Source organism: Manis pentadactyla, chromosome 14, assembly GCF_030020395.1.
Source record: "Manis pentadactyla isolate mManPen7 chromosome 14, mManPen7.hap1, whole genome shotgun sequence".
NCBI lineage: Eukaryota > Metazoa > Chordata > Mammalia > Pholidota > Manidae > Manis > Manis pentadactyla.
In genome coordinates, this window is record NC_080032.1 from 52,949,469 (window position 1) to 52,970,770 (window position 21,302).

A 21,302-nucleotide genomic window follows, 5' to 3' on the forward strand; every position below is an offset into this window, starting at 1 on the left:
CAGGCTCACGTAAAGTTTTAAAGTTTCAAAGCACAGCTCTGTATTATTATCTCATTTAACCAGGCAACAGTAATTAAAGATAATGACAAGTAGACAAAATTGTACAGATCTTATTTGAAAACTTCATTGTTTTCCTTGAGCAAGTTCCCAATTACTCTATTTTCTTAATATTGCCAGACTCTTCAGTTCATAAAGTGTTCAAGAAAAATGCAGTTTTTAAGGCTGTTCATTAGTATCTTTGAAATTTTGGGGGTCTACCATCTGACCTATACTTTCTGGAAAGGACTTTAAGATTATGTATATATGAGTGTGTGTGTGTGTGTGTATATGTGTTTTACATCTCACCACCTTAGAATGAAAACACTTTCAATACTTGCCAAGCACATAATTTTCCTTCCCTCTTATTTCTATCACTGCTCTTCCCCTTCTCTTTCTTCTACCTTTTAAGTTCAAGTATTTTAAAATTGTCAGAGAAGCAATTAAAAGAAAGCAATTCTTATGTTTATTACAATCATGCTTCATTGTTGATTAAACAGTAATATATTTATCAAATTCAGTAAAATATACTCACTATTTTCAAAGACAGAAAATTCATCCTAAAAAGTGAGATGTATCATATTAAAGTTCCTGAAAACATGTAATCTCCAAAAAGAAAACATCCTGAAATAAAGGTAACAGTATCTGAACTATGTATCTATTTTTTCAAAGTGACTGCCTTGAAAGGAAACCAAATGTTTAGATGTATGATTTCTGGGTTATTTATATATATATATGTATGCACATTTAAGAATATGTGTATTGTACTAATCATTTGTGATTAAATTGGGCTCATTTTGCACATTCTACCCAAACTTAAAATTTTTATATTTCTTCTTCATGATAATTTAAAGAGCTGTTTGTGATTGGGCTCATTTTGCACATTCTACCCAAACTTAAAATTTTTATATTTCTTCTTCATGATAATTTAAAGAGCTGTTTGTGATTAGAGACTTTCTCATTATCACTATAACCATTGTTTAATTTTTTCATTCACCCAAAGAATGCTATGGCATCTCACTCTCTGATTTGTTTTGCAATTAAATTGGCCACGATAGTTAATGGGAATTTATCTAACTTACACGGACAGTGTAAAATGAAGAGCTTTATTATAACTATGTTTCTACTTTGCAGAAAAAGGAAAAATATTAAACATTCCCCATTTTAAATAGTCCTCAATTGCATAACTTTCAAAAATAAATGATGTATTTTTACCAGTTCAAAAAAAAACCATTGACTCCCTTCTTTGTTTTGACTTAAAAATGGAAAATCACTGGCATTTGACTATAGTAATGATTCAAAAAATGTACAAGCTGATTCCTGCCCAGAAAATGCTTTTTCTGATGCAGTTCTATGACAGTGTAGAATACTTCCTTCTCTTAAGTACACCTCGGATGATGTGGATGCTGAAAATCCAAGTTATGCCCAGGATTCCATCCACTGTGCTTACTCATCTGGACCGCAGACACACAGGACCTGTCTGAAGGAGGCAGGCATCAACTAGGGCCCGTGAGTCATCCCTTTAATACAGTGAAACCTTAGAGGGAAGAGCAGGGAGGATATATTGGTTGTCAGGAAAATGTAGACTACCGGTGGAAAATGACATCCTCTGTTATTAAGATCTAAGGTGCGACTCACATAACTGTCCCGATTTTTCAGGTTGACAGGGAACATGAAACATTTCTTTAAGTTGGTGAGAAGTCCCAATAAATGCCTAAAGTGTATAGATTTGCATATGGTTTTAGAATGTGATTTTATGAAGAAGGTGGAGATCTCAACTCCCTCAGTCAGGTCTATATATGAGTCTGAGTGTGTGGTTCAGTGTCCTGGGAAGTGTCTGGACAGAGAATCACAGCTGGACGAGGCAGCCTTGGTCCAAGCGAGCTAACTGGCGCCATGAAAATATCAGGTGTCCCTCTGCTCCTCTCTCTGGCTCTTTTCTGCTTTCTCTCAGGTGAGATTTTCTTTTTCCTTAAAATTAAAATCCAATATTTATACTGAACTGGAAATAACAAGTATGTATTTGTCTACCATATTTCAAAATTCTAACAATGTTGATATAAAACACAAATTCTGAGAGATCATCATAATGATAATGATGGTGAGGATAAAAATGGTGATAATAATAATGATAAAAATAACATTTTGTTGAGCATATGCTACATTCCAGGTCTGTACTGAGGGGTTGCATACATTATCTCCAATATACACAGCAAGGTATTCAAATCCAAATTCTACATATAAGAAAACTGTGGCACAAAGAAGTTAAGAAAACTGCCAGAGGACTTTCAGCTAGTAAGTAGAATTTGGCATTCAAATCCAGGTCTTCCAGACATCACAGATGATGGGTGCACCACAGAACTAGCCTGGAGGATGGTAATTGTTGTAAATATTAGTTTCAGTTCTTAAGACAAAGGAAAGATTTCCTGCCCTCAGATAACTGAAATTGAAACAAAGGATATAAAGGCAACTCAATTAGAGAATCTTTCAGAAAAAGTGATTGAACCTCGAAATGCAGAACTGTACCTGCTGCTGGTGGAGTAGTTTCCTGAAGCAGGGGACTATCTTTGGTCACTTGAATGAGTGGCCATCACATAGCATATCAATTCACAGTGTTCAAACACAATTACACTTCAATCTGATGTTTGTCATCGCAGGACCGTGTGAGTGAGCAGGTCCCCTGCGTCTCCTTCTTCCCTCCTGTATTATTCTGTGCGGCCGTAGTGGCCAAAGCTTGTGCTAGAGCTCTCAACCAGGGTCCTGGGCCTGCCTGCTCCCCAATGCCTGCATCAACCCGAGGGAAGCTTGGCTCTCTGACCTGGTCTCTCATTTGTAAGAGGCAAGAAATGAGACTGAGTCCTGGGACTTCCCAGGTAGGCGGTATCATGTTCTGTGACAAGTGTAGTTGAATTTTGCTGCCATCAGAGATTTTAAGTAGCTGAACATGTAAAAAACAACAATTTGTCAGTGAGATTGTTCACTGGGAGCTGTCGTATCTACATAAACAAATACACTTAGAAATGTGGAGAAAAAAAAAAAGACTGGATAAAGGATTTCTGTGACATTGTGCAGTGAGTTTGTCTACTAAAGCCAGGTAACTTGGGTGAGTGGCTCAGTCAACTGCTGAATGCATAAAAATAGATCTATATTAAAATCTTCTTGCAAAGACGGTCCCAGAAATTAACTGATATCCTCTTATTGCTTCTCTTCACAAAAGCTAAGTGATCTTTTAATGGGACTGGTTGGCTAATACCAAATACACTAAAACAGGATCCTTCCTAGACATACCCATATCTGGGGAGGCATAGTGCCTAAGAGCCTTCAAAAGAAATGAATTTCAGTCCCATTTTACAGCAGTGTGATGGCCTTCCGGAGTGTCATTTTCCTCATCTGTAAAATGGGAATATAAACGAACTAGCCCTTTCTGGGGAGTTAAGTGAGAAAATGTATGCTAAGTGCTTGACATAGTAGATGGGGCAGAGTAAGGGTTCAACAATATCTATGAATATTGACACTTTTAAAGTTAATAGAAAGAGTACTACATGGGCTCAGGCACTGTGGGTATTAGCCCTGCTTCTGCCTTGATGTTGTCTACAAATGACATGTCAGGTAAGACCTCCCCTCTTCTGATCAAAGATGTGTACAGGGGGGGATTGGTGAAAACTGTAACAGTGATTTTCCCTGAGCATAAAAATCACTTGAAGTCGTTATAAAAACATTGACTTCCAGGCCCTGTTTGACCTATATAATGGAATTCTCAAGTAAATATCCTAAGAATTTGCTTTTTTAATAACCAGGCACACTAGTGCAATAAGGCTGACAAGCACCACAGTAGATGGTCACCACCTGCTTTTCAGAGTTAAGAGCCCTGCTCTCTCCTTGTCCTCCTCAGCAGAGAAGGCCCTGCATGGTGTTTCCAGCTCTCCTGTCACAAACAGTCACTGGCACCAGAGCAGGGCGGTGCCTACCCAGCCCCTTCCCCCACCATGGTGGCATGGGGCTTCCATGTGGAGGTGGTGCTGGCATCGGGGGTTCCACAGAATAGCCAGAATTTGAAATTCAGCAACTCTTACAAGGATTGAATCTTAAGACTTTTTATGAGTTCAGCATTTTAAACCACAAAGCTCATTAAGTTACATATACAATCATCTGTGTAAGGGAGAAGCAAGACTGTATTTATGAACTTCTGCTCTCTTTCAGGAAATCAGAGAGAGGTAGCAGGAGAAATGAGTCACAGAAAAGAGAACGAATTTGTCCTTACCAGTCTATATTTCGGCCAACTCTTTAAAGCTGGTTGAATACAGAGGGCAGAAAAATAATTTGGACTCAAAGAACAAATTCATTCCCTTCCCCTGTTGCCTGTAACAAAGGCTCTGGGGAGGAACACTGTGAGCCCAGGCATAGCCAGAGGAAATTCTCCCAGCCCAGCTTCTCCAGAGTGAGGGCAGAGCTGGGGAGATTGCTCCCCGAGCGAATCAGTGACTGGGTCAGGACCGCAACATCTATCTCCAGATCTTTAAACTATTTCCTCTCACCCATAGCAACCTCCAAAAAAATTACCCCATCACAGTGCATCTTCTTAAATCACTTTCCAATTTTCTACTGCTCCCTAAGAAGTAAGCAGGCATAAACAAACAGAACAATCATGCCATGACTTGTTGAGATGGTCAAGAACAAAGAGCAAGTATCATTCCATGCTTGGGGATTTCATAATTTTGCATATCCCACTATTTTCACATTTCAAAGATTACAGTGTGCTGATTTTATGTTTTCAGGTGTCTTCAGTCAAGGAGGACATGTCAGTGCATATTTTTAAATCTATTCTTCAGACCTGGGTGGTGCTTGGCTGGTATTCCCTGGCCAGAGAGGTCTTTTGGTGGGTGACTGAGCAAAAACAATGAACAAACAAAACAAGTGCAAAAATCAGTGGAAATAGTACACTTTACAAATATAATCTTTCTGTGAGCATAACTGTTTTCGGTTTATAAGCGCCTAAGTGGCCATCTTCAGATGTTGTTAAAATAGAATGAATATTAATAAAAATAGGTTGAATTTCTGGTAACGTATCACTGATTCCACTGTGTGATCTTGGGCAACTTAACTTTTCTGAGCTACAATTTCCACAAGTATAGATAAGGGATAATAGAATTAGATTTAAATTACATAAACTATGTGGGAGGATTTGGTAAACTATGAGAGGATGACTTAATGATTATTAATTAACAGCTCATAAAGGACAGAAGCTGCTTGCTTTAGGATGACTGGGGATGCTTACTACCACAGAAATTATTTCCTTTCTGGAAGTAAGGCAAGCATAGAGAGAACCTTCTTTAAGGTTTTGTACTGAGTACACAAAAACATATTCACTCAAGCTTAAAAATAATTTGGCTTAAGAATTGAAATAGGCACAAGTTATCTTCATTGTCAGGCTAATTTTTTCCAAATTAATCCAGCAACTTGTTTCCATCTTTCTTGTTCTGTCCAAAAGGCAACCCAAACAAGTACTTGCTCTGCCTGTCCTGTGCCTGTGTCCATAGTGAACATTCCCACCTGACCATGGCACCAGTTCTTGTTTAGCCCTGTGCTCAAGAACCCTTGGAATCAAAAGTTTCTAGACACTACTACCAACTGATTGGCTTAGGCAAAGAAGTTGAAAAATATTTTCCAACCCTAGTTTACCTGCTACATTGCATAAGACTTTTTTGTTTCACATTTTAGCATCTAGCAAATTGGGATGCATCTTACAATGGTTGATGCCGTACAACTAGCCTCCAGTGTGTGTGTGCGTGTGTGTGTGTGTGTGTGTGTGTGTGTGTGTGTGTGTGCACTTGTATGTGTCTAATCCATGGTGCTTGTATTGGTATATACAATTGTACATCTTAATATTGATTTCTTCTTATGTTTAAATATATATGATAGCATGGTCTATGTCAAAGTGTCAAAACAAACAGGGAAAGGACATGAGATCTGGCCAACACATTTTATATCCCATTAGGGAGTAAAAAAGTGGTAAGACCATTGCACATACATTTAAAACACATGGAATTTAATCCCAGTTTTCTCATTAACATATGTTTCCCAGATTTTTAGTGTTTTCTAAAGTTCATTTAAAATCTACTAATTACTGATTCTCTTCTTTTAGATGAGTGTACATCTTATAGACTGCTTGTTTTAGAATCACTGGGGATGCCTACTAAATATGTATTTACCAGTCTTACTGAATAAGAATCACACAGGTGGGGAGTTTCAAATCTTCATTCTTAATAATTACCTAGTGCAGGCAAGCACTGACTTTAGAGTGCTCAGATATATAAGGACAACAAAGATGAGTCCTCATTCGAACACTTACAGGCTGTGTGATTCGAGGGGTGTCTCTGCCCTTCTTTCCCTTGTTTCTGCTTCTCTAAAATGAAGGTTTGAGTTCAATGACCATTGAACCAAACCTTCCTTGGTAAGACAGCTGTCTCTTTTCCACTCAAACACTAAGGGCAGGGAGGGTGCCACCTTGCAGATGGTATCAAGGCTGCTATTCATCTTCTGCATGATTGGCAGGCGGGTGGCAGCCCCAAAGCTGGGCAGAGGAAGCTTGACATTGGGGGCACCCTTGGTCACGGCTGATCAGACGAGACAAAAGGAGGAAAGCTCTCCAGCCCTCAGGCTGTCCTTCTTGTGCCAGAACGCATCTCCATGACTGAAGCATCTCAAGGAGGGTTATAGTCAGCAGTCTACACTGTAGGTTTAAAAGGTTCACATTCTTTCAAAATAATTATTCATGCAAAACAAAAAGCATCTTCCTGGACTTTAGGAATTCATGGTCCTATAAAATTTTTCCCGTAAATGTAAATGACTAACTAATATGTTACCAACTCTTTAATTTGCCAAGTAGAAATATAAAATAACAAAATAATAATAGCAATTAAAAAATAAAACTACTATCTACCATCACCAGCCTTCATTAAGTAAGTTACAGTGTTACACCAAAATGCTTAAAAGACATAATCTCAGAGTCAGAATCGTCCTTTGAACTAAATAAATTTATCTTTTGGAACCACTGACTACATGGCCTTTATTTTTCTAACTCCTCAGCAGGCTGTGTGTCTGGGGACCATACCTTTAAAGAGCTGTTAAAATAAATATTCCAGATTGGTATTAACATCACAAACCTCTTAAAAACCGTAATTGGCATCCAATTTCTTTTATAATAATTTTTGGAATATCTCAGTTTATTTTTATTTGTATCATAAGATAAAGATATGGTAAATTGTAGTAGTTAGTAAAACAATGCCCCATGACCTGAGTATGTATGGGGCTGTCCATTTTTCCTAATTGGCTTGAATTCATGTAAAATTAATATACTGACAGAATCTGTAAATACAGTTTGGAGATGTTAACCAGCATATACAAACTAACCACAGATAGGAAAACAGGGGGACCTAAGTGACTCAAGTTTGCCAAGAGCAATAAAGCTGTGTGGTCAACCCCTCAGGACCCCTGCCTCCATATGGGGCATCCATAGCCCCGGCTACGTACGGCTAGAGAGCAGCGGAAGCCCCGTGCATGCCTGCAAAGGACAGTATACTTTCTAAGTAAGCATACAGTAGTGTTTAGTATCCTCACTTCTTAAGCAACAAAGTACTATAATAAAAACAGTAGTTTAAAATAAGATAACTGGTCTCCACATGTAGGAGGGATTTTGAAACTTGGATGGAGGGAAGCAGAGGGGGCAGAATTTCTTGCATTGGCTCAGACCAGGGAAGTCGAGGGTGGGTATAGGTGGTAAATTTGGAATTGTTGAAGAAGACTTGAAATAAAGAAATACATGAAAGGAAACACTTGCAAGGGGAAAGAAATGGTAATATTTAATCTGAGGGTAGGTTGAGGAATCTGAAGAATGGCACTATTAAGAAAAACTTAAAAAATTGGAATGTAAAACTAGTTTGGAGGGAATGATAAAGAGTTGCATTTTGGACACAGAGAAGTAGTAAATGTGAATCAGATCGTTGAGTAAAGGTGTACTGTGTATTTGTGACAATTAGGAATTAGGTTTGAGATTTTGATGAGGATTCAAGAACAACAAGAGTCTAGAACTCATCACTATCATCTGGGAAAGCATATTCTTAGAAAAACAATCAATTATATACAATTTTCTTGAAAATGAACAAAATGAATACTCGGGAGGAAAATAGAAAAGGCGATGAATGGGATAGAGAAGAAATAGTCGGACATCAGGATATAGGCATATTGCAGAAATCAGGAAAGAGTTTCAAAGAGGCTGGACTGATCGAGAGCAGCAGGTTATCTTTTAAAAAATCATGCACATTTTATACATAGCCAAGAGCCTATAGGTGTATCCTGAGAGGTGCCATCTCTTACATAAGTTTTAGTGGCATGGAAAGGGTGTAAAAATGGGGAATTAGAAGCTAAGTCAGGGAAGGGTTAAGAAAACTAGTATGATCAAGAAAGTAGCTGTTTCAACACAAAGGTAGTATTTTTCAGTAAAGGGAAAGAGATGAAATCCTACAATCCGGATGTGTGTGTGTGTGTGTGTGTGTGTGTGTGTGTGTGTGTGCGCTTCTGTGTGATCGCAAATTTTCATTGGCTTTATTTGTAGAATTAAGACGCTGGACTAGAATATCAATGATCCCCATTCTTCAGCTGAGTCAGTGCCCATATAAGGTCATTTTCCGGACAAGTTAAGTGGTGATGACTGATGTAAAGACTTACGCTCCATCCGGGCTATTTTAGAGGGTACAGTGCTTCAAAGAACCACAAGAGGTCAGACTGACACTAAGCACTGGCACCCAAGGGCCTGCAAGTAGTCTCCGGCATCCCAACTAAAAAATGGAGGTGCTTGTTTTTTTCTTTTTAAATATCAAATATTTTTTTAAAACTCGCTAAAATAGGGTAAGGAATAATGGGATCCAAAAAATTCTAGAATGTGATACATTTTACATTGCTAGTGTAACAGCAATCTTGCACAATACTTGAAACTTTACAGCTTCCAAAGGACTTATCATTACAATAACCATAGATGATAGGTGTTGCCAGCTTCCCGTTAAAGATGAATAAATTTAAACTCAGAGCTGAGACGTGTTTGCACACGGTAATGCAGCTAATAAGTGGGAGAAGCAAAATTCAAACCCAAGTCAGTCTCCCAACATTGCAGAGCATTAGGGCATTTTAAATAGTCTGCAGCAGGGGTGGGGGAGTGGGTTCCAGCTCTCCTGAGTCTCTTAAATGTCTCATAGAGGAAATGGTAAAGGAGATAAAAGAATCCTACTATCACCCTACATCTAGATTTATCTTGACTTCTACTGAGAAGCCAATTGTTTGGATTCTATTTAAAGGAGCTTAAATAAAAATGTAAAAGAGGAGAGGAAATTTCGGGGGAGGAAGCGCATAACACTCAGAAACTGTAGTCAGCTGAGCTCTCTTTCTAGTCCCAACCCTGATAGTCCCCTGCCTCACCCTGGTCACTTCTGCAAGGCTCCACTCACCTTCCTAACCTCTGGCGCTCTCAGTGGCCGTTTTCTGTCCCCATGCACACAGTGAGTAAAGAGGGTTCTCTAGATAAAAAGGAAGGAGCATTTGGGCAGTACTTGCTATTTCTCCACCCAGTCGAAGACCTAAGGTCTTAGCTTTATTCAAGCCACCACACTGGAAGAAGTCACTGCTACATCTTGGACCATCAAAGTTGGAAGAGCTATTAAAGACCTTCTAGTGTCTGATGGTACTCAGCATTTCATAGGAGTTACAAATACCTTCCATGGAAAGCTACATTTCGTGCAGGCCCACAATCAGAAGCTTATTTCCTGCACTCTTAGTCTAGGGCTATTTCAAATATTCCACACAGACTTTCTCCCACTCTTGTATGACCACATTTAATCCTTATAACGACATTGGTAAACAAGCATGGCAACTGTTTTGTTTTGTTTTAATTTTGGTGAAGAAAATTGAGGCACAGATGTTGAGTACTTTGCCCATGACACAATGAGCTGATGACAAATAGCGGTCAAGTTCTAAAACATGAGTCTTTAGCTTACTTCAGGAATCACCAAGGGCCACTATAGCAATTTAAAAGCATGAAACGTATCTATGTTCTAAGAAATATATGCATATGTCATTTGATTGATTCGTTTTTATTTATTGAAACGTTTTGTTCTTCCTAGTCTCATCCCCAGGGGGCAGTGGAAGGGGCAAACTGGGCTTGGGGAGGGAGGCGGTGCCTAGAAGCTCTCAAACAGAACACCTTCCCCAAGTGCCACTTTCGTATCCGCTTTTAAAGGACAAAAGAGGCTGGATCACAAGATCAGAGGGCCGATTGCCAAGAAAACGTGTCTTAAGGAGGTGTCTCTTTCATGTAAGAGACTTCCCTTTTTCTTTTCCGCACTGACCTGGCTGTAGAGACAACATATATCTGACCGAGATGCCTTTCTCTCAGTTCCCACATTGCCTGGGCTTGTCCCGCTGTGGCATTTATTACACATCATGTACAATTATCCATGTTCTTCTCTGCTTCCTTAGTGCAGATAAGATGGTGAGCTTATCAAGATAGGGTTTATAACTAATTCCTCTTTCTATCACCATTACCCAGCAACATATCTTCCAAATAATAGTTACCTGCTGTCTGTGGAATAAATGAAAATATCAATGACGATTCTGTGGTGTACAGTCCTTTCTGGACTCAAACACACAACTGTAAATTTGTACACCAGTGACTTAAATACAAAATACATTAGAAATTGAGAAGAAATTGTTCTATGGTTTATACTGCCCTAAAGATTATCTAACTGTTTTTCCATTTGGAGACCTAAAAAGAAGATTACTATCCTGGAAATAATACGAGAGGATTCCGATGTCTTTAAGAACTGTGGGGAAAGTAGGACTGCAAAGTGGGACTGTAAGCCCAGCATCTTCTAACCAATCATGCCCTAAGAAGACATCTGTACTATACTTTCTAACCTCAATACTAAACGATTGCCAAATTTCAAAAAAATGTCTATTGAATGGTCTCAGGTGGCTTAAATCTATGTGATAATATTTGAAAGTCAACTGATGGCTCTGACTGAGCATTTCCCCATGAAAACTTTTAGAGAGCCAGTATACAACAGCTTACTGATATCTTAAATGATTCCTCTTAACCTATGCCCGTACACTTCCCTACTAAGGTATGTTAATAAAAGCCACGTGTCCCGACTACAAATGTGGTCAAGGGTACATAGTGACTGTTGATCTTTACTTCTCTCCATGAAGATGAGTTGGAAATTAACCACAGCAGATTTGCTAGAAATTCTGAATCAGTAATCAGGGTACAGGCAATAAGCAATAGGTAAAATAGGATCAGCAACAAGGACTATGTTTAAGCACTGATCTAATTGCTTGCTGGTTGTGTGGCAGTGGTAAGGCATTATTTTCCTGAGGATCAGAAGCCACGTTTGTAAACTGGTTAATATAGGATTGTTCAATGTATATCTCAGGATTAATGTGAGACTCCATTGAGTGAATAATCCATAAGAGAGTAGTTTGGGTATTATGACGCAATTGATAAATATAAGATGGTATTATTTTAATGGAACCAAAATAGGGGTAAAGGGACAGTCTCTCTATTCATGTTCAAACGTCACTGTATCCCATGTAGCTAACATCAGGAGGAGTTCAGGTCTACCTATTGCATATTACATGTATCCTGGAATAAAATGGCTCAGATGTCATTTGCACACCAAATACTGACTCATTTGACACTGAACTGAACAGAAACTTAAAACTCCAAACATAAAGCTCTTAAGACTACCTCTGAGAGAATGCTGTATTAGTAGGGCTATATCATTAGCATAGATGGTAGCCTTCCTGCTATAGAGCCTGTGATGGTAATTATTACTCAAAGCATGTGTTCCCAGCAAGGCTAGATGCAACCTCACAACCCTACCTAATACAGCAGCTTAGGTGGCCATTCCTGGGTTATGTGGTAGGCAGAGAGTTTAAATTCTACAGACTCTGAGGCAGTAAGTTAATAAAAAGACATTTGAATTCTGTTTTGGTGAGATAATAAAGGGATGTAGCCACCACAGGGAAACTAACAAGCCATCAGGTAACATCTGGGATGCCCTTGCACTGACCATCCCTATCTTGGAGAATGCAGAACGAGTGCTGTTGGTATTACACTAATAATATACACTAAAAAACAAAACAAACAAAAACCCGGAACAAATGTCATCTAAAGAACAAACACTACTCTCAGTTGGAACAATTCAGTGCTGGAGCAGATGGATATACATGTCTATAGATAGAATTTGCCTTATTCCTTACAAAGTATCTGCTACAGATAGCACCTGCCATGCTTCATTAACTCCTCTGAATACAAAACCTGCAGAAGTAGGTTTCCAGTGTCTCAACGGAAAAGTTTCAGTTATGTTTAATAAGTTCTAGTCAAGCAGATACAGGAAGCTATTTTCTATTTCGAGAAGTTTTGCTTCTGTTCTGAGGGGCAGTCCCTCAGGCAGAATGCACTAATGCCAATGTCCCTATGCTCACTTCGGTAGGTTGACTGTAGCGAGTTCCAGGACCCCAACATGTTCTGCACTAAAGAACTGAATACCCACTGCGGCTCTGATGGCCAGACATATGGCAACAGATGTGCTTTCTGTAAGGCGGTGGTGTAACTATCACACTCACTAACCCTGTCCCTTGCTAGCACAACCTTCCAGAACAAGACTATGACACTTTCCTTGTCATATTCTAGAAAGTTCTGTGCATACACCCATAGAGACTGAAGAAATAAGCTTCAGGCAAACGGATCAAAAACAAATGGTTTTTAAAAAAGTACATGTTAAATTATTTGAAAACATATATCATTTGCTTTGTTATTATAGATATGAATCCTGGAAATTAAAAAAAATTTATACATCTTTAAGAATTTTGATATATTTTCTGATTTTTTCCCATTTATTTCTAATTTAAAATTTTAATAATATTCATCCAATTATGTTTGTTTTTCTTATTATTATTAACTTTGGAAAAGATGAAGGAAATTTTTAGAGATGCAGTTAAGTTTGAAAATGCATCGAAATCAGAAATGTGAAAAACTTGGAGAATATGTATCATCAGTAAAAATATTATTTTATCTAGATTTTCAGACACTTTATTTCATACCAAATTATATGTTGCACAGACATCAATTCCCATTCTTTCCTGTTTTAGTCTCATGAAAAGAGGTTTTTAACAAAGAATAGAGGAGAGGATTACCTTTATTATCTGGACTATTCAAACTTTAGTGATAGTATACTAGGGAGATTTATAAAGGGCCAAATTATATTGAACTCACATGCTTTTAAGGAACACAGCAGGTGCTATAGATTTTAGCCAACATACTGGGAGCTTCCTATGGAACATAGGTTATAATTAATAAAAATGTATTTAATCAATCAATCCTATTGTTACTGAATTATAATTGATTTACAATATATTAGTTTCAGGTATACAAGATAGTGACTCAATATTTTTAGACATTATGAAAACAATGTAATTAAAATACTATTGTCTATATTTTCTACGCTGTACATTACATCCCCAGGACTTATTTTATAAATAGAAGTTTATACCTTTTACTCTCTTTAATCTGTTCATCCATTCCCCAACCACACCTCTCTTATAATCACCAGTTTGTTCTCTGAGTCTGTTTCTGTTTTGTTTTGTTTGTTTGTTTGTTTTGATTTTTGGATTTAACATGTAAGTGAAACATGGTATTTGTCTTTCTCTGTCTGACTTATTTCACTAAGCATAATACCCGCTAGGTCCATCCATGTTATTGCAAATGCCAAGATTTCATTCTTTTTTATGGATTAGTAATATTCCATCATGTGTGTGTGTGTGTGTGTGCGCGCACAAACGCACTTAAGTTGCTTCCATCCCTTAGCTATTGTAAATAATGCTGCAATAAATGTGGGAGTACATATGTTTTTTCAAATTAGTGTTTGCATTTTCTTCGTTAAATATTCCACTTCCTAGAAGTGGCATTTCTGGATCACAGGGTATTTTTAATTTTTGAGGAGCCTCTATAGTGATGCCCACAGGGGCTGCACCAGCTCACAGTCCCAGCAGGGCATGAGCATTCCCTTTCCCCCACATCCTCGCCGACACTTGTCATTCCTTGTCATTTTAATAACAGCCATTCTGACAGGCATGCAGTATCTCACAGTGGGTTTGCCTTGTACTTCCCTGATGGCCAGTGATATCGATCACCTTTTCATGTGCCTGTTCACCATCTCTGTGCTCATTCAGGTCCTCAACCCACTGTTTACTCATTGTTTTGTTGTCGCTGAGTTGTATGAGTTCTTTATATATTTTGGGTATCAACCCCTTATCAGATACATTGTTCACAAGTATCTTCCCATTCAGTAGGTTGTTTTGTTTTGCTGATGGTTTCCTTTGCTGTGCAAAAGCTTTCTAGTTTAATGTAGCCTCAATTGTTTATTTTTGTTTTTGTTGCCCTTGCGTAAAGACACATATCCAAAAAAAATTATTAAAGCTGATGTCAAAGAGCTGAGCTGGCCATCAATGTCTTAATTTGACACCTTTATGGTTTCAGGTCTTACATTTAAGTCTTTAATCCATTTTATTATGTGGTATACAAAAGTGGTCCAGTTTCATTCTTTTGCATGGAGCTGTCCAGTTTTCCCAACACCATTAATCAAATAGACTATCTTTTCCCCAGGATATATTCTTGCCTCTTTGTCATAGATTAATTGACCATCTAAGTGTGGGTCAAAAGTATAGATTGAAACTAGGAGGTGTCATTTTAAGAAGAGCAAATCACCCAGTTTTGTTCCTCTTAAGACTGCTGTGGCTATTCAGGGTCCTTTGGGGTTCCATACAAATTTTAGGATTATTTGTTTTTTGCTGTAAAAGTAGAGAATTATAACCCTTATTTAACCCAGATAAAAGTTACTTCACTTCTTCACCACTGTCATTTTCTTATCTTAGAATTTCTACTAGATTAATTTCCCTCAACCTTTGTTGCGTAATTCCTGAGCAAAGAAATTATATAACTCTCTATCAATAATAATAATAATATGGCCAAGCACATTGAATGAAATTAATAAATATTGAATCAGTACATAATAAATATGTGCCTACATTCATGTATAACATATCTAATTAATAGCATTATTTTCCTATGAGAGGGACAATGGGGTAAATGAGATTTAATTTAATGGACATATCACTGAGAAGGACTGAATACATGGTGTGCTATAAAATGCCAAATGCCTGAATATTTAGTTCAATTTCTTATATCTTCTATTGGGATAGAACTATGACACTAAAGTCTCTTTGCCATTATTTCTCCTGTCAGTTTTACCTTTTCCAGTTGTATGAATATTTACTCTCAGAAAATGAATATTTGAAACCAAAAGGTCTAAGCCTTATTAAAACTGTTTAAGATTCATGCTTTGTGGAATTTGACCAGGTGTCACCTCTGAGTGCATTTAATTAACCTCTGCCAGAGGTATCTGTAGAATCTAATGATTACATGGACTAAGACATAACTAAACCTATACATAATTTCTGTGATGAACATATTTTTGTCTTTCTCTTTTATAGGAAAAGTGGTGGGAAGATCAGCCTGAAGCATTATGGAAAATGCTGAATTAGAGCCCGTGTTTTGTGGTGAATTGCCATCTCCGTCATCCTTCTTTTCATTTTTCTGCTTTTACTTTTCTCTTGCAGATCTCTTAAATTTATAAAGACATCTTCTACTCTGGATCTTGGGCAGTTCAGTATATATTTCCCTTCATTCACTTGTCAATAAAGTAAATTCTGAAGTATTGCTTGTGTTTTTTAAACTATGAGATCAAGAAAACATACAGATATGATATGGAATACTTGACCCAGCATAAACTTGGATAAAAAGACCTTTTTCTAATCTAAATCAACCATGCAGTCACTCTGGGACTTGAGAAAATCCCTCTTGGGAAACTCTGTCTCCTCTCTTATTCTTGGAATTTCCATGTGGATAATGAAGGATTTTTAATACCATGATCATATATTACTTATTTTATGACATCCCTGTTTAAGTCTTATATCATGTGATATTCATTCTTCCCAATTTCAGGAAAGAACTACTTTTATTTTATATAAAAATAAAACATTTTTATATAAAAATTTTATGTAAAAACATTTTGTATAAAAATAAAATATTTATATAAAATATTTATCCTCTCTAGACCATAGTTTTCTCATTTCTGTGGAATGGTAGATTTGGACTATATAACATGTCTTCCTACCAACATCAAAGGGTCTAGCAGATAGAAAGGAGGGAATAAACATTCAATAAATAATCACTATTCAATAAATAGTGAATAGATATATAAAGTCCCTAAAAGTGTGTGCATTTAAAGAATGTAGTCAATTGATCTTAATCATGAAATGAGAAAACTGGATGAATCATGAGGAATCTTAAGGCTCAGGGAAAGTTTTAATTAGTTACTGTCAAGGAAAAAAGCTCCATTAGTAGAAAAGTCCAGGTCAAAACAACTGTTTTGATGGCGAGTTCAGTCTCTGTGCAGCTGTATCAATGCCATGAAGACAAGTTTGATATCTAAATATTTCATTCTGAGCAATCCAGATGGAAGTTCTGGGAAGTCTTCCTCTGAGTGCTTTCATGCAGTACAGCATGTTTTTAGAAATAACGTCTTAGACACACATAGAAGACATCTCTAGATGTATGTACTAGGTAATAACCATCCTTCTATCAACAAACATTTACTGGGTGCCTGCTCTGTGGCAGGCTTTGTTCTAAGGTGCTTGGGATACAGTTATGGGAGAGGGTGAGGAGGGCAAAAATTCCATATCTTAATGATGTTTACCTTCCAACAGGGAGAAATAGACAAAAACAGTAAACATGATAAACAAGTACATGACAGTAGTAATGCTTGCGGAGAGGTGGAGGCCAACCACAGTGCTAAGTCAGGTAGTAGGAGGGTTTTCGTTGGGAGGATGTGGAGATGAGAGAGTGGGCCAGGCGAATATCTGGTGGAAGAGCAGAAGCCAGAACAAAGTCCTTAAGGCTGGAGCATGCCTGAGTTGTTCAAGGTTCAGCAAGGTCACAGTGGCGACTGATGTGGAGTGAGTGGGCAAGTAGGTGATGGGGTCAGAGAGCAATGAGCTTGAAGCACCCAAGCCTCTGTAGTCAATGTTAAGATTTTCACCTTTATTCTGATGCTTAGAATGTGTTAACAATAAATATTAAGACTGTTTCCTACTTCAAAAATCTCAATTACATTTTATGCATATGTGGATATTTGTATATAGTTTATGTATATAGTTGAAGAGGACCACACCAAACTAGGGGAAGCATCTGACACTCAGATAAAGAGCTAAGGAGTGGTTTGGGTTATGCTGGAAGAATGTATACCTTCTACTCTTCCTAGTGTGGGACTTGCCCTTCTCCAAGCTTAAAGACTATTCCCCTTGCTGGAGAAAAAGAACCACGTAATATATAATTTGGGTAAGGTGACTAAAGGAGGGTGGCTCTTTGAGTCACACTGACCAGAACGTGAGTCACAGCTCTGACATAAGCTCTGACATGGACTTCTTTGTAGTATGATTTCTCCATTTCTAAAATGGAGATATTAGTATCTCCCTCCTAAACTTTTTGTGAAGATTAAGAAAATGATGCATGTAACCACTTCGTCTCTGCTATGTAATAAGAGCTCAAAAATGAATAGCTTTTATTATTGCGCTCTGTCATCAGTTTCAGCCTTATACTGTCTTCACTGAGCAGGATACTTTTGTTCTTTTCCTCAGTATTTAAACAGTCTTCTAAATGTCCATTTTCTGTTCATTGAACATTTTGAAAATTTTCATCAACTGTTTTTTGCTGTCCTCTTTTTATCTGTTCATGAAATTCCCTGCTCATTAGGGAACTCAAGCCCTCTTCTCTGGTTTTTACTCCCTGAAGTAATTTAGATACTTCTAGTTAAACACATAGATTACTACATGTAGTTTGGTAACTGAGTCACTGTGCATCTTTGAAAATATTGCCTCTCAACTGGCCACCCCCTCTTCTTTTGGAACTGTCCCCTTTAGCCAGGTCAGGTTCCTGTAAGCTGTCCAGACAAAAAGTGCATGTCCACCTCCTTGCCGTGTCCTGCCTTGAAGGCCTCTTGGGCCACCCTGCCATTTGGCCGACCTCATGCAAATCTCTGAAGACCACCGTTTATCTCAAGGCCTGTTTCAAGTGCCATGACTAAATAAATGATCAAAATATCATACATTGTCTGGTTCTGAGCTATTGTTTGGGGGATGAAAGGGAAGCATTTAAAAATAAACCACAAAGACCAGAAATCTTATATTTCTTAGAAAGAAGAGGCAAGTTACATATAGAAAATCAACAAAGTATAGGAGTTTGGGTTCAGAGATGTATCCATTTGTCAAACCTCAGCGAATATGCACAAGATTTATGTATGTCATAGTCTTCAAATTTTACTTTAGAAAAAAAAGAATGTAAACATATAGTGTAGTCTTAACTGTGATATGAGGGTTTTTAAAGGGAAGGGTACTGATGTCTGTAATTTACTTTGAATTGTATCACAGATGGATTAATGGATAGATAGATGACTAGATATGTGACAAAAGTATTAAAAAATAATAATGGTACAATGTGGGTGGTGCTTTACAAGAATTCACTATAAAGTTATTTTAACATTGCTGCATGTTTAAAATTATTCATTAAAAATGTTTTGTTAAATGATTTAAAGAAAAACACAGAGACTCTGCCAACAGGAGTCAATATTCATAATTCTGTTTATGTTCTTCATTACTGTGATACCCGGGACAGAACACACAGTTTCAAGTATGGTCTGTACTAGTCCCTTCAAAGCACACACACACAAAAAAACAACTTACTGGCTCTGAACACTCATCTGTCATTATGCCTTCAGATGACAGTGGGAGCATCGTCAGACTGGATCACACCAAACATAACCACTTATTATCCTCAAGCATTTTTCTTTCTACACCAGCTGTTGCCAAGTCACATATTCTCAGCTGTTTTCCTCTTTGTTTTGTTTTTTGTTTTTTCTGAAGCTAAATTCATTGCATAAATGGCATGGTGTGTCAATGATTAAGCTTGAGTGGAGGGGGTTTGTCTGGGGGCTTGTATGTACTAATGTAAAGGCTTCTTGAAGTGAAATACACAAGAATATGCACCACACACACATACACTATTAAATGAAAAGGAGGACAACATGAAAAAAAGACCAGAGAAAATAATAACTAAGATAAAGACTGAAATAATTCACCACTAATAAGGTTAGCCAAACTATTTACCGAGTATTTCCCATGTTCACTGTACTAAGTACACAAATGTTATTATATTTAAATTTAGCAATAGCGGTGAAGTTCTAACTCCCACTCTATAAGAGAGGAGCCTTAGGTCGAGAGACACAAGTGACTGTCAGTGAGTTTCAGAGTCTGGATTTACTCGAGATGGTCACGTCAGTCCCACATTCCTAAACTCCCTTTCACATAGTCATCACAGTAATTTGAGTGACTTGGATGTGTTGAATTGGAGGATTAATCCTATATATTTGAACACCTCAGAAATAGAAGTATTCATAATTCTACAAAGTCTTACATAAACATGTAAAGAGGGTGAAATGTATCCTCATACGTGAAAAATCATGTTGATTTTGTGAAGCTCTAGCTCTAACTTGAGAAGCCCTGCTTCAAAGAGGCTGTTAACTCTGAACTAGGCATGAGGTGAAATGTTTTCTGTCTTCCTCTGACTTTCTTTTTGTCTTCCCAGAGCTGGTAACTGTAAATTTACAGAATTTTGGTTCATGTCTGTTCTGTAGCTTGACTTAAAGGAAAATACACAGAACAGATTTCTGTTGCTTTAGGTTGAAACAATTTATAACTAACTGACGAAGAAAAGGGTATCCTAGTGGCCTGGCTTAGCTCTCTGCAGTTACCCTTTAAAACTGATAAGATGGGCGAGAGGGGGCGGAAGATGGCGGCGTGAGTAGAGCAGCGGAAATCTCCTCCCAATACAACATATATCTATGAAAATATAACAAAGACAACCCTTCCTAGAATAAAGAACAGAGGACACAGGACAATATCTAGACCACAACCGCACCTGAGAGAACCCAGCGTCTCGCGAAGGGGGTAAGATACAAGCCCCGGCCCAGCAGGAGCCGAGCGCCCATCTCCCCAACTCCCGGCGGGAGAAGAATAGGCAGAGCAGGAGGGAGATGGAGCACAGGGCTGCCGAACACCTAGCCCCAACCATCCGGGCCAGAGTGCAGGGCCCTCGATACTAGGAAAACAGGGCAGCAAGAACAGTGAGCGGGCACTGGAGGCCGGGCGCCGGAGGACATAAGAAAAGCGTGCGACCATTTTATTTTTTCTTTTTTGCTTTTTTGCTGTTTTGTTTTGGCGAGCGCTTTTTGGAAGTCTTAAAGGGAAAGGGACCCCAATACTAGGGAAACAGGGCAGCAAGACCGGTGAGCAGAGGCCAGAGGCTGGCACTGGAGAATAAAGAAAAACGAGCGACAACCATTTTTTTTTAATAAAAAAAAAATTTTTTTTTTTGGTGGTCGTTTTCTTTTGGCGGATGCTTTTTGGAAGTCTTAAAGGGGCAGGGCAGGACACTTAATCCAGAGGTAGGGAATCCGGGGATCTCTGGGCACCCTAACCCCTGGGCTGCAGGGAGCAGGGAGGACCCTTACGGAGATAAATAGCCTCCCAGCCGCTCCTGCTCCAACGCGACTCCACCACTTTGGAGTAGCTGCCCGAGCCAGGCCACGCCCACAGCAACAGCGGAGATTAACTCCATAGCAGCCGGGCAGAAAGAAGAAACCCTGTCTGCTCGCAGCTGCACAGCACAAGCCACTAGAGGTCGCTGTTCTCCCAGGAGAGGAGGGCCACAAACCAACAAGAAAGGAAGTCCTTCCAGCCGTCACTCGTCCCAGCTCTGCAAACTATTCCTATCACCATGAAAAGGCAAAGCTACAGGCAGACAAAGATCACAGAGACAACACCAGAGAAGGAGACAGACCTAACCAGTCTTCCTGAAAAAGAACTCAAAATAAGAATCATAAACATGCTGACAGAGATGCAGAGAAATACGCAAGAGAAATGGGATGAAGTCTGGAGGGAGATCACAGATGCCAGAAAGGAGATCGCAGAAATGAAACAAACTCTGGAAGGGTTTATAAGCAGAATGGATAGAATGCAAGAGGCCATTGATGGAATTGAAATCAGAG

General features: G+C 38.4%; 1 protein-coding gene across 1 annotated transcript; it reads left to right on the plus strand.

Annotated features, from left to right (window-relative positions):
• Nucleotides 1–1,858: 1,858 nt before the first annotated feature.
• LOC130680617 (serine protease inhibitor Kazal-type 6-like) lies at nucleotides 1,859–15,855 on the plus strand. Its single transcript, XM_057491521.1, has 4 exons — nucleotides 1,859–1,990; nucleotides 4,812–4,834; nucleotides 12,576–12,691; nucleotides 15,634–15,855. The coding sequence occupies exons 1-4, from the start codon at nucleotides 1,933–1,935 to the stop codon at nucleotides 15,677–15,679; spliced, it is 243 nt and encodes an 80-aa protein (XP_057347504.1). The 5' UTR covers nucleotides 1,859–1,932; the 3' UTR covers nucleotides 15,680–15,855.
• The last annotated feature ends 5,447 nt before the right edge of the window (nucleotides 15,856–21,302 follow it).